This window comes from Salvelinus namaycush, chromosome 12, assembly GCF_016432855.1.
Source record: "Salvelinus namaycush isolate Seneca chromosome 12, SaNama_1.0, whole genome shotgun sequence".
NCBI lineage: Eukaryota > Metazoa > Chordata > Actinopteri > Salmoniformes > Salmonidae > Salvelinus > Salvelinus namaycush.
In genome coordinates, this window is record NC_052318.1 from 11,276,012 (window position 1) to 11,290,495 (window position 14,484).

General features: G+C 44.7%; 1 protein-coding gene across 2 annotated transcripts in view; it reads right to left on the reverse strand.

Annotated features, from left to right (window-relative positions):
* The window catches only part of LOC120056455 (unconventional myosin-VIIa-like), a 66,284-nt gene that overhangs the window by 23,481 nt on the left and 28,319 nt on the right, over positions 1–14,484 (reverse strand). For both annotated transcript variants that reach the window (XM_039004624.1, XM_039004623.1), the window contains exons 20-34: positions 14,111–14,329; positions 13,560–13,757; positions 13,201–13,320; positions 12,733–12,939; positions 4,856–5,035; positions 4,782–4,802; positions 3,860–3,928; positions 3,393–3,520; positions 2,942–3,068; positions 2,532–2,651; positions 1,980–2,153; positions 1,608–1,835; positions 1,116–1,286; positions 638–755; positions 369–495 (exon numbers count right to left, since the gene is read on the reverse strand). In XM_039004624.1, coding sequence (XP_038860552.1) covers positions 369–495; positions 638–755; positions 1,116–1,286; positions 1,608–1,835; positions 1,980–2,153; positions 2,532–2,651; positions 2,942–3,068; positions 3,393–3,520; positions 3,860–3,928; positions 4,782–4,802; positions 4,856–5,035; positions 12,733–12,939; positions 13,201–13,320; positions 13,560–13,757; positions 14,111–14,329 — 2,207 coding nt within the window. The remainder of the gene's footprint in view (positions 1–368; positions 496–637; positions 756–1,115; positions 1,287–1,607; positions 1,836–1,979; positions 2,154–2,531; positions 2,652–2,941; positions 3,069–3,392; positions 3,521–3,859; positions 3,929–4,781; positions 4,803–4,855; positions 5,036–12,732; positions 12,940–13,200; positions 13,321–13,559; positions 13,758–14,110; positions 14,330–14,484) is intronic.

The following is a 14,484-nucleotide window of genomic DNA, read 5'->3' on the forward strand; positions in this document are numbered from 1 at the left end:
GGGGTGTCTTGCTAATTGCCTATAATTTCCACCTGTTGTCTATTACATTTGCACAACAGCATGTGACATTTATTGTCAATCAGTGTTGCTTCCTAAGTGGACAGTTTGATTTCACAGAAGTGTGATTGACTTGGAGTTACATTGTGTTGTTTAAGTGTTCCCTTTATTTTTTTGAGCAGTGTATATATATTCAGTTGCTGTGTACATTACAACTGTGGAAAAACTATAAAAACTATTGAATTATGTTTTAAATAATTACAAGATATCAATGAATAGTAGTAACAACCAAGTGAATGAAAACATATCTAATTATCATTGACAAATAATGACTACAGTCTATTGGGAGAGAGGAATCGTAGCAGCATTACCTGCTACTGGACACATTAGTGATCTCTGGGAAAGAGAGTTCCAAAAGGACCTGCTCCTGCTCATCCACAAAATAGACCCCGGTCCAGTTCACCGCCACAATGACGTCATTCTTAGGCAGGCTGGGCCCTGACGGGTTCAAAAGTGATTTAGAGGTCATTTCAACCTACATTTAGTCATGATATTATGGATACGATACAGGTATTTCTCAGAAATATCATTAGTGTTACATCCATTGCAGTACATTGGCCATAAATATCAACAGACTTACCTGAAAATTTGAAGGCCTCGTAGAAGCGTGAGAAGAGTAAAGGCCACTTGAAACGAGCAAAGTCAACCACATCTTCCTTCACCCTCTGAGGGTCCAACCTCTTCTGGGTGTAGACTCCCTGGGGGAGTGGAGGGGTTAGCGAAACTATTTGAGAACTGTGTGTGAGAGGGTGTGTACTGTTCATAGGACAATATAGTCAAGTTGTAGTGGTAAAAAACAAAGGTGGGTAAACACTGAATGCCGATTGAGATGACGGGTGGCGATTAACATAAAAGCTAATTCAGAAACTATAATTTGGCTCAGTAGATGTTTAAATGCTATTCACTGTGGAAACAGCATTTATGCATGTTTACCCTCCACTACATCCCTGAATATAATGATAAATAGTTCATAGGACAAAGAGCATGAGACAGGCACTGAAACTGATTTTGGGTCCGAAAGTGAAAGGCGCTGAAACTGATCCTTGGGGTACACCTACCTTTTTGTGGGCGGCGACAACTAGCTGGGCCCACTTGTCATTGGTCTTGGCAGAGCTGATTTCGCGGTCAGGGATGTAGGATGGGATGAGGTTGAGGAGGCGCTCCTGGAGAATCCCAGAGCCGTAGTCTATGTAGTACTGCTGAGATGCCAGCTCTGCCAGATCCTCATCCTGACCGAGAGAGAGGGAAATTGAGAGAGGGAGAGTGGGTAGATGGAGTGGGAGAGAAGGGGAAGGAGCTTTAATACTTTCATATTTTACAAAAACATTAGGCCTGAATGTGCTTTCATACTGTACATCAGCATGAAATGAATCTCACATAAAAACGCCATCTCACATAATTAATCAACCTAGCACAGAGAGAGGACGAGTGGAAAATAGACCAATAGACTAAAAATAACTATAGTTGTGAAATTCCCTAAATCTGACCCCCCCACAATAACCTCTCTCCTCATACATGCCTTCATCCCTCTGCCCTTATGCCCCACTAACCCTCTCGCAGCGGTACTCGCCGAACTTGACCCCACGGACTGTCTGCTGGTAGATGAGGTTGGTGGCCACGCTGTCTTCGCCAGGATTGTGCCAGGGAGTGAAGATCTCCTTCCTGAAGAACAGGCGCCATGGGGCATTCCTCTCCTGGGCTCCCTGCTCCTTGGCGTACTGCTCACACTGCGACACAGCGTCCATCACATGGTCGCTGCTGCTCCCCAATGAGGATACCTGGGGGGATGGATCGACATTTGACATTGGGCTCGATAGCTTCTCAAACAAGTTTGTGACCGTGTGTGTATGTATGAATGAGTGAAAGTGAGTGAGTGAATGCGTGGCTGCATGTATACGTGTGTGTGAGGTCCAGTCAAGTACCTTGTCGAACAGGGCGATGTAGAGGGAGAAACCGAAGCGGTCTTGGAGGCTGATTTTGTCTGCCAGGGCATTACACAGCTCGCTGGCCGTGGTGGCTGAGTCGGTCAGCAGGGTCTTAGTGGTACCATCCATGAAGGTTACCGGTAACATGATGGGCTTCTTCGACTTAGTGGCCTGAAAGCGAGGGATGATTATTTTGGATTAAAAAACAACTCCAGGCTACACTTGAAAGTCTAAGATACGAGATAGAAAGTATGTAGAAATGACCTATACTGTATATCTGGTAATAACTGCCCTTTTTCTGGCATGCAAATTGATTTCAATTAACAAAAAATCTGCGCCGCTCCCCGAAGGCATTATCTGTATTTAGGTCTCGGGCCAAGACGTCATAGCAGTCGAAAGCAGAATATGATGGTAGAGGAATAATGGCAGACACGTGAGTGGAACGAAGCTTCCTCTAGAGGCCTAGACACTGATTTAAGGTCAGTTTTGCCCCTAATAATCAGGTTTAGAACTTCCCCCGTGGTTCAATTATCCTAGATCTGTGCGTACCTGCAGCTCGAGCCAAGATGGCGGCTGGGTTCTGGTGCGATTCACAAAGGTCCTCCTCAACCTCTCCTCGCAGTATGGAGCGTAGCCCGGCGGACCACTGATCATGAATGTACGCAAATACTGAAGGAAAGAAAGGAAGGGTGGAGGGGGGAGAGAGAAAGGGGAGAGAGAGAGGGAGAGAGAGGGGGGAGAGTGTCAGGGGGTAAAGTTAACATCAATGAGACATTCTGGGGCATATTCAGTGGATCTACTTCGAATTCAACAGAAATTGGCCTAGACAGATGAGTGGTGTGTGTTTGTAAGTGTGTGTGTATGTGCGTGTGTGCATGTGTGTGTGTGTTCGCACACATGTGTATGAACACATGTGTGTATACGCTGTGTGTGTGTTATCAAAAAGACGAGGATCTTACTTTGACAAACTTCTCAGAGGGAGCGAAGCAGCCAGCGCAGAGAGAGAGCAGGATCCAACCACGGGCATGGCTACTCTTTGACGGGTTCTGGGTCAGCTGCTTGCAGATCTGACAGTAGATCTCATCTCTGGTGAAGGACACAACAGCCAGCCAATCACAGCCACCATCAGATCATGAGCAGCAAAAACCACAAGCCAATCACACGGACCATAAGTAGTAAGTCAGAACCAGGACACATACTGATGATGTTTAGTGTCCCCATATCCAAACTAGCATACCACTCAGAATACAAGTCCAATACATTACTTAAATCTTTTTTTGTGACGGGTGAAAACAAAATGGTGGAAGCTCAGATCATAAATGAAGGAAGGGAGCATGGAGAGGACAGATTGAGAAAGCGAAAGAGTCTTTCTGAGTATTTGGTAGAATAAGTCAAAGGGTTGTAGGTCACCTGAGGGCGGGCCTTAGGATGCCGTTGCCAATGATAAAGTGCAGCTTCTCCAGGTTGGATGTGGGCCGGTCCTCCAGCATGCTGTTCCCCTGTAGGCTGTAATCGCCGTCAGTCAAACGCCGGGTCACCTATAGAGGAGAAAGAGGCGAGGCCAACAGGGAACAGTCATGTCATTGGTGATTCCTTCCATTCTGTAAGTTATTGGTATTGGTAAATGCTGAGTTGGCATCGGGGTTTGAATTACAGGGGTGCCCAGAGATTCTGAACACTCCTATAACAAATCAGATGACCCATATAATCTGTCAAATATTAGCATGGGCATATCCATAAGCAGTAACACGAATGTTGGTCTAACCCACCATCTTTGGGATTGTGTGGCTCAGTTGGTGGTAGCATGACGCTGCTAACTGATATATATTATTATAATATACTGTATATTATGATGATAGCTATAATGAGACACAAACCTCCTCAGTGATTTTGGACTTCCTCTTCAGGGTGAGAGAGACCAGCTTGTGTCTCACACTGTTCTTCTTCTGCCCACCACCTTCAATTGAGCTGTTCTGTAAGAGGGAGAGAGGGGTGTAGATGAGCTTTATGTTGTCTGTCTGTCTGTCTGGTCTGTCCGTCTGTGTCCTGGATGGCATACACAAAAAATCCACCCATTCTACCAACGCCCTCCTGCTAATCTCCTTAACCGCTCCCTTAGGCCAGTGTTTCTCAAACCCTGGTCCTGGGGACCCAAAGGGGTGCACTTTTTTTTTTTTTTTTGCAGTAGCACCAACGTACCTGACTCCAATAATCAAAGGCTTGATAAGTTGATTAGTTGAATCAGGTGTCTGAGTGCTAGGGCAAAACCAAAAATGGACACACCTATGGATCCCCAGGACCAGGATTGAGAAACACTGACTTAGGCCTAATTTTACCTTACATAAGTAAACAATACAAGAATGCAATTAGCAACACAACTACGCCATTTTACGTGGCTAATTGCGTTCTTATGTTGCGTATTTGTGTTGTTGTATAAATTAGGCTTCAAACACTTCCTATTACGTTCTCCCTCCAAGTCACATCTTCTCCTGTCCCATTTTACTCTGAATACCTCAAAAGCACACTTTACTACTCCTCCCCCGACTCCTCAACTCCACATCCTCTCAGGTCCTCCCTTTCTCCCCTGCTCTTCCCACCTACATTCTATCCCTTCCCTTCTCTCTACTCCCCTCTCTCACCACGGTTTGGGGGAAGGGAAGTTGATCCTGGATCTGTACCTACGGGAAGCGTCACTCCAGAGCTCCCCCTCACCTCTCCCTCCACAGTCTGGAGCTCCTGCAGCTCTCTCTTGTAGGACCTCTTTCTTCCTCTCTCCCCTTCCTCTCTCCCTTCCCTCACCTCTCCCTCCACAGTCTGGAGCTCCTGCAGCTCTCTCTTGTAGGACCTATTTCTTCCTCTCTCCCTTCCCTCACCTCTCCCTCCACAGTCTGGAGCTCCTGTAGTTCTCTCTTGTAGGTCCTCTTGCCCAGCGTCTCGTAGATCTTGGTCATGACAGGGATTTTCTCAGAGCCGTCAATGATGGCGATGTGGTACTTGGGCTCAGGCAGGTCCCCCATGAACCTCAGCACTGTGATCCACACTGCCAGCGCTGCCTGGGGGGGGGGGGGGGGGGGGTTGTTCGCCCAAGTTGCTAAATTACATATTGATTACATGCAGTCTTTAGACTAAAACTGACAGCAATCTTTGGTTTTGTTTGGCTGGCTGCGGTCACATGCTAACATTAGTATGCTTGTCCAAAAAACAATTTGATATCCCCCAAATTAGCATGTTCTTAATTTTCTGCCAAATCATCTTTGAAAAGGAAAAGGCACAACACTTGCTGGCCATTAAAAACAAATTGTTTTATTTAAGCGAAGTAAAAAAAAAAAAGCTTGACAGTTCGGTCATCAACGGCCTTCATTTGAACCAGATGAAGGCCATTGAGGGATGAAATGTGAAGCTTTAGTGGAACTGACAGCGTTTAACTTTTTATTTAACCTTTATTTAACTAGGCAAGTCAGTTATGAACAAATGCTTATTTTACAATGACGGCCTACCCCGGCCAAACCCTCCCCTAACCCGGCCGACACTGGGCCAATTGTGAGCCGCCCTATGGGACGGCCGGTTGTGATACAGCCCGGGATCGAACCAGGGTATGTAGTGATGCCTCTAGCACTGAGATCCAGTGCCTTAGACCGCTGCACAACTCGGGAGCCTAATTTATGCTTCAAAACCAACTTTATAAGAGGTTTTAAAAATAGGTTATATTGACTCAAAATTCCATGACATACAGTAATGCATTGTTGGCAGAATAGATGGACGCAGTTCAATGAATGATTAATATAATTCACCAATACATTTCTTGGTAGTTAAAAAAATATTGCTATCCGGTTGTAAATCACAGCTGGGCTGGTACATTGTTTGCTGCCTGCATCCATTCTGGATGCACCGTTTCAGTTTCAATGACTCAGTATGTTGAACAAAAATGGATGACTTGTAACTAAGGCCAGGAATGTCAATACAATCAAACTAGCAAGGGCAATGATCACAAGTCAGTCATAACGTGGCTAATAGGCTAGCGCACATGTGTCAAACACAAGGCTTGCCGGCCGAATAGGACACACAAGCGAGTATAAATGAGTCAACATTTGAGTTATTTACTTTAGGAAATTACAGCCTGATGCGCTCGCATCGGTGTATTCAACTTCAATTGCGCTGCGTTCGTGTGTCCGGCAGCGGAGGGAAAGTGTACCGACACATTCCACAGTCCTAGCTAGGCTACTAAAATGTTGCAGTCTGGCTTCGGTTTTTAAAGCTTGACAATGAACAACCAAAACCTGCAACAAAACAACATGCAAGGAGAAACATGTAGGACTACTAAAGCAACATTTGAGCAGTAGTCTAGGTTGGCTACTCAACTACAAAAACAATGGAGTACACCATACAGCTGCATTTAACCGCACAAGTGATCCGTGATATACAGATTGTTAAACAACCATCATTGGCCACTTTAATAAATGGAACACTAGTCACTTTAATAATGGCACTTTTAAGAATGTTTACATATCTCGCATTACTTATCTCATATGTATATACTGTATACTACACTATCTATTCTATACTATCTGTTGCATCTTAGCTGCTCTGTAATTACTCATCCATATATTTTATATTTATATATTCTTATCCCATTCCTTTACTAGATTGTGTGCATTAGGTTTTGTTGTGGAATTGTTAGATATTACCTGTTAGATACTGCTGCACTGTTGGATCTAGAAGCATAAGCATTTTGCTACACTCGCAAAAACATCTGCTAACCATGTGTATGTGACCAATACCATTTGATTTGAAGTGCAGAAAAAGGTAAAATATGTTTTAAGTTTAAATGGTACAACAACCTATAGCTATTTGGAGTTACTAAATACTTCTGATCAGGGTCACAGCATATTATGCACATCTGCAAGCATAGCAGCAAGGCTGGACAAATATCTTATTTTGTTTTAATAGTGTAACGACCCTGGGGTTATAAGCGTGAATATCGAGTCTGCCGCTCGAGCATGCTTTTGCGGCACAGTCGATAGCAATGTAATGAAACAGCAAGGAGCAGGTCTCGAACCCTCGACCTTCGAGCCCGGGCGCACTATCGTGTCGAGCCCAGACACGATATCCGCGCTTATAAACCCAGGGTCGTTACAATATTAAAACAAAATAACATATTTGTCCAGCCTTGCTGCTATGCTTGCAGATGTGCATAATATGTTAAAATGCTATGCACAGAATCCTATGTAGGCGGACATTATAAAGGGCTATATTCTTTTTAACAGAACAATGGCCAGTTTGCATCGCAGTTGCATGTTATTTTGTAAAACAAATAGGTTATGTCTGGCCTCGATGTGTTTTTTTAATATGGCCCGTGCTCTGATTGAGTTTGACACCCCTGGGCTAGCGTATCTATTTATGTCGTTAGCTATTTATTTAGCATGCTAAAAACACGGAGCCTAATGTTAGCTAGCTAGCTGCTGGGAGGTAATGTTAGCTAGCCAGCTGCTGGGAGAATATCATGATGTCATTGGAGGGGTGGGTGAGTGACCAACTTTTTTCCCTCATATAGCTTTTTGGTGGCTACAGCTAAAGATGCAGGTGTCATTTGGTTAACGTAAACTCACCCCATTCCGTACAAATGTGCGTAACCGCGACATTCGAACGAGGCTACAAAGAAAACTAATGCGACTGTAGCGACTGTGTTGACTTCAAAATCGGGGGTGTGAACTAGGTTTCTATTCAAGCGTTGATCGACATGGTAATGGCTCTATAGTATTGGAGAAAGGTTGAAAAAACTGACCCTCCGTTACATCTTGACGTGTCATGTCGTAACGTACAGCACGCATAAAGCAACTATTTCTGTCTTACAATCTCTCTCCACCAGGTGTAGCACTTCTCTCATCGTTTAAAAACAAGAAATGGACAGTGACGGGGGTAAGGGGGGATACCTAGTCATTTTTTTCGTCATCATTGCATGCGATCATCATTCTCAAAGCCTCTGTTTACTTCTAAGATCACTTTAGCACCGCCCTAAAAACCCGATTCAAATTCGAGGTATGTAATGACACATTATATAAACTCTTTATAGTGTTTTATTTACATTTTAGAGGCGATAAGGTGATAAATTGGACAGATCAAGTGAAAAAAGCAATTTTCCCACACGACATCTGTCCTTCTCACTATAACGCATTAGTTACATTAGTTATATTAGTTCCCCACCCGCCATTTTTAAAAAGACCCGACGGGGCTCATTGCCTGCTTGAATTATGCAGAAACGGGCAGTGTTTAGGTCATGTAATTGATTTTGTTGGAAAGGGGAGAAATTGTGCTTTACAATGGTATTGACATTACAGTTGATCTGGAAGTATTACGTTTTGGGGCGCTAAAATAAGGGCAATTGTACGGAACAAGGCGACGTACGAGTTTACGTTAGTTAGCAAGAAATGTGAATCTCTTTCCTAGCTAGCTAGCTATGCTGAACTTGAACGACTTATCCACAGTTAGCATATCTCTTAGTTGTCAATCAAATGTATTTGGCATTGACCAAATGTGCGGGCAGGCAAGTTCCCATTCAGTTGTCAAAACATGGGTTGGTACAAGTATGCATTATCAGGCAAGCTGCAGAAGGATGAGTAGGCTACTATTCCCCATCTTATCAGTGCAATTTTTCACGGCCAACTTGCTGAAAAAGTTTGAGAGGGTTTATCTAATGTTCCCTCGTTGGATTTTAGCTAATCTCAGTCTGGATAGCCTTAGTTGTTGCTCTTTTTGATGTGCTTAGGCAACTGAGGGAGAGAGATCCTACCTTTTCATGATTGTTTGAACAATAGGACTGTGAAGTTCCCAAATGTCTCCCGTGGTATTTACATATTTGCAGAAATCCATTCAGGTGGCTTTTGGCGAATGCATTCTAAAGTCGTGCTGTTGCTACTGCCTGTAAAAACACAGTCCAGTTTAAATTGAATGATGGCAGGCCTGTGTGGCAAATGGCTTATTAGCATATCGGCCTACTGTAGCTCTGATTGGCTATGGCACCGGTCTGCATACTCTGGTCCTGGACAAGACGGAAGTTTTTATAAAATGTTAATTACTGCAGTTTCTATTAATTGTCCAAAAGCACGGCCGCTTACCCACTCTATATTGCTACAGACTTTTCACAAATGCTTTACTCTACATCATTCCCAAACATTCTATGAATTTTCTGACAAGTGCTGGCTTGTCAGAAAATGTAAAACAAGGTAATCTTTCTGGGGGTGTATATGAACAGATTTGAATAAGATTTAATGTTGCTAAAACGCTGTCAGTTCCACTTTAAATAAAACTGAGTTTTTAAAGGTGAGCGAGTGTTGCGCCTTTTCAATGATAATCTATTTCTGTGGTCGCACCTCGACTCACATTGGTTGAGCGCCCTCCACTTCTTTCCCGCCCAAATCATCTTAAACAGTGGTCACCAAGCGGTTGATCGATCTCAAAGGCATTCTTAGTCGATCACCAAACATTTCTGTAAAAAACCAACGATAAAGCCTTGCGTTGTTATTTTTCTTTATTTGTTTTGCGCTGTTGGTGGTAGGTGCACTTGATTAAGCAGCCCTAGCGCCGGGAATGCAAAGTGTTTCCATTTTGAACCATTTCATATGTCTGAAGCTAGAACTCTGCCTATCGGGCAGGCCCATAGAGCAAACCAAAGTGCACTTATAGGCCTATCGCTAGACAGTAAGATAGCTTAGATCACCGTGACTACACAGTTTCCTAACGCCATAGACCACTTGTAAAACTCATTCCATGGAGGGCCGAGTGTCTGCAGGTTTTTGCTCCTCCCATGTACTTGGTTGATGAATTAAGGTCACAAATTAGTAAGGAACTCCCCACATCTGGTTTTCTAGGACTTAATTGAAAGAAAATAGGCTGTAAAAATAATCCTTGAATGCACAGCAAAGTGATCATTTAAGATTTCAAAACCATGACTAGAGAGAGACTAAACGAATACAGCAAAGAGCTGTTGTTTTTAAGTAAGTTCATGTTTAAGTTGTTATTCAGCACTGTCAACACCTTGTTCAACACTTTTATAAGCCATAAAATGCACTTTCTCCCAACTTACACTCACACTGGCTGCAACAACCAGTATAGCAGGGTTTCAATAAGCTTGTGTTGTTATTATTTGCGGGTTGTGTCTCTTTAAATCAAGGAATATTTACCTTTCTCTGATCATAGGAGTAACAACATGAATTGGTGCATGAGGCTGAAATAATGCAGTGCCACTTAAGTTTCGCCATCAGCTGGAAGACTGTGTCCCCTTTTCTCAACAGAGGGAGGGAAAGAGGAGGGAAGGTGAGTCAGGTTAGAGGCGGCCTCACGCTGCTCCCTCCCGTCAGACTGACCGCCAGATGCAGGCTATCAGTCCAGTAAAAAAAAAGCGAATTATTATGCTCACTCTGCTGTGCCTCACAAGTAATACCACACATGATCTATTACAAGTGTGATCAAACAGGCAAAACGTCAGTATAGAGACAAAGTGGAGTTGCAATTCAACGGCTCAGACACGAGACGTATGTATTTAAAACCAGCCACATCGCGGACACTGATGTCTTGCTTCCAGACAAGCTAAACACATTCTTTGCCCGCTTTGAGGATAACACAGTGATACCGACGCCGACGTGAGTAAGACATTTAAACGTGTTAACCCTTGCAAGGCTGCCTGTCTAGACGGCATCCCTAGCCGCATCCTCAGAGCATGAGCAGACCAGCTGGCTGGTGTTTTTACGGACATATTCAATCGCTCCCTATCCCAGTCTGCTGTCCCCACATGCTTCAAGATGGCCACCATTGTTCCTGTACCAAAGAATTCAAAGGTAACTGAACTAAATGACTATCGCCCCGTAGCACTCACTTCTGTCATCATGAAATGCTTTGAGAGACTATTCAACGATCATATCACCTTACATGCCACCCTAAACCCACTTCAATTCGATTAAAGCCCCAACAGGTCCACAGACGATGTAATCGCAATCACACTGCCCTATCCCATCTGGACAAGAAGAATACATATGTAAGAATGCTGTTCATTGACTACAACTCACCATTCAACACCACAGTACCCTCTAAGCTCATCATTAAGCTCGAGGCCCTGGGTCTGAACCTCGCCCCGTGCAATTGGGTCCTGGACTTCCTGACGGACCGCCCCCAGGTGGTGAAGGTAGGAAACGATACCTCCACTTTGCTGATCCTCAACACTGGGGCCCCACAAGGGTGTGTGCTCAGCCCCCTCCTGTACTTCCTGTTCACCCATGACTGTGTGGCCAAGCACGCCTCCAACTCAAGCATCAAGATTGCAGATGACACAGCAGTAGTAGGCTTGATTACCAACAACAGCGAGACAGCCTATAGGGAGGAGGTGAGGGCTCTGGGAATGTGGTGCCAGGAAAACAACCTGTCACTCAACGTCAACAAAACAAAGGAGATGATCGTGGACTTCAGGAAACAGCAGAGGGAGCACCCCCCTATCCACATCAACGGGACAGCAGTGGAGAAGGTGGGAAGTTTTAAGTTCCTTGGCGTACACATCACGGATAAACTGAAATGGTCCACCCACACAGACAGTGTGGTGAAGAACCTCAGGAGGCTGAAGAAATTTGGCTTGTCACCTAAAATACTCACAAACTTTTACAGTTTACAATTGAGAGCATCCTGTCGGGCTGTATCACCGCCTGGTACGGCAACTGCACCGCCCACAACAGCATCGGTGGCAGACTACCTGCCCTCCAAGAAACCTACAGCACCCGATGTCACAGGAAGGCTAAAAAGATCATCAAGGATATCAACCACCTGAGCCACGGCCTGTTCACCCCGCTATCATCCAGAAGGTGAGGTCAGTACAGGTGCATCAAAGCGGGGACCGAGAGACTGAAAAACAGCTTCTATCTCAAGGCCATCATACTGTTAAATAACCATCACTAGCACAGAGAGGCTGCTGCCTATACACACAGACTTGAAACCATTGGCCACTTTAATAAATGGAACACTAGTCACTTTAATAATCTCACTTTAATAATGTTAACATATCTTGCAATACTCATCTCATATGTATATACTGTATTCTATACTATTCTACTGTATCTTAGTATATGCTGCTCTGACATTGCTCGTCCAAACATTTATATATTCTTAATTCCATTTCTTAACTTAGATTTAGATATTACTTGTTAGCTGCACTATCGGAACTAGAAGCTCAAGCATTTCGCTACACCCGCAATAACATCTGCTAAACACGTGTATGTGACGAATAAAATTTGATTTGATAAACCAACAATCTTGAAATATAATTTCAAAATGGTCTGGAACAACAACATTGGCAGGGCAATTCAAGCAAAGCCAACATGCAGTGATTATGTATTAGGCCTATAGCCTAGTGCACAAACCTCATTGCTACAGAGCAGTTTTTAATTGGTTAATGTTTCATGGACTTATGTTTTTTAGGTCATGTTTCAAAAAATTCTGAGCGGTTGATCTCAGATTGTATTTTGTCCCAGAAAGTTATCACTTATCTAAATGTGTCTGAAATTGATTGTGTAACTCCATGAAGATTTGTGCAGGAAATGTAAACATGCTAATTCTGGGGGATATTAATAATTCATTTGTAAGGGGGGTAGCTTTTGTGGGGTTGTGTTAATGTTGAATGAGAAACTCATGACTCAGGCTCATGTGAAAAGCTGTAGGACCACAATGGCGAAAACACACGATAGGTCAAAGGTCAAAAGTCAGGTCAACTCACTAGCTGGTCGCCCTCGTCCTCGTGGAAGAGCAGCGGCTGTTTGAGCGGGCGCCGCACATAGGTGTGCGTGTTGGTGCCCTGGAAGTAGGTGGCGGCAAACTTAGAGAACTTGTACTCCGACAGGTCTTCTTCCTCGTCGTCAGGCAGAGGGAGAGCCTCGTCCAAGTCCTCCTCCTCCCCCTCGGCCCGTGGAGCCACCTCCAGGTCCTATAACACACCCATGTAAGCAGGCACAGCGACACAGAGGCATGCACGGAGGGAGGGAAGGAGGCACAGAGACACAGAGGCATGCACGGAGGGAGGGAAGCAGGCACAGAGGCATGCAAGGAGGGAAGGAAGCAGGCACAGAGACACAGAGGCATGCATGGAGGCAGGCAGACAGGCAGGTGCACCCACCCACGCACACACACAGACATAGCCTATACACCAAGGCACACACACACACCTTACATCTACACCCCTACTCACCTCGAAGCCGGCCGGCCCCTGTCCCTCCAGGTTGGGCAGTGCCCCTGTGTTCCCCAGGAAGCCAAACATCTGGTCCACCATGTCTGAGTGGTCCACTGGCTGCTGCCTCTCCCGCTCCACCTGTTGGGTTGAGTTATTAACACAAACAATGTGTTATATGTTTGATATTGTCCAAGGTAGCGCCAGTATGTGTAGCCTGGTCCCAGATTGACCTGTTTGTGCTGTCTTGCCACATCTATGGTCATTGTCACATTACAGTCCATTTTGGTTCATTGACACCAATGCATGAATAAGTGAACATTTGTCTAAAGTAGAAGTTAAGATTCACCTCTAAGTAACCAATTAGCTGCTTCAGATACCTGTTCCACCAGCTCCTTCTTCCGTCGTGCCTCCTCCCGTGCCTCCTTCTCCCTCTGCTCCTCCTGACGGGTCAGCTCGGCCAGGCGCTCCTGGTGACTCCTCTCGGCCTCAGCCCGCGCCCGCCGCGCCGTCATCTGATTCATCAGGCGCTCCTCCTCAGCCAGACGCTGGCCCTCCGCCTCTTGACGCCGCCGGTGCTGAGAAAGGGGCAAGAGTTGTTTAATTACTTACAAAATCTCTTAAATGTTTTTAAATATTCCTAGATGTCAAAGTAATGTAACAGGAAGTAAACAGGTAACAAAATATTCAGTAAATTGAAAAAGCAGAAGCGAAGGAGCTTAGATAAAATAGCCTTGAGTCCATGAAAGTACAATAATCTAAAGATATCTGTGTGTTTTCAGTCACTGAGTTTCTGCTCTGTTACACTATAGGACATACAGTATGAGTCTTATATTTTGCCCCTCCTGCCTTACTTTAGCCCTGTTGATTTGCTGTGTGTGTGTCTACCTCTGTGTGTATGAGTATGCATGTGAGTAGTGTAATATCTTACCTCTGCCCTGAGTCTCTGGGTAACCCTCCGCGCGATCATGCCCCGGGCGTATGCCTGGATGGTGATCACCGCATGCAGCTGCCGCCAAAAGGACCGCCTCACCATGAAACCACGGCAACGGGCCTGTATTTGGGTGACGTGTGTTTTGGCCAATCGGTAGGTGACAAAAAGTTTCCTTGACCTATAGAGGGCTTGGAGGCGCAGGAAGCCCACTCTCATCTGGATAGGAGACACCAAACACCAATATAACACAAATATAACGTTCTAACAACATAACTACACCAATATAACACAACAATAACGTTATAGCAACATAACTACAACCCATAACTATGGAACATGCTTTTAAGGAACGTCCAATGAATGTCATTCCT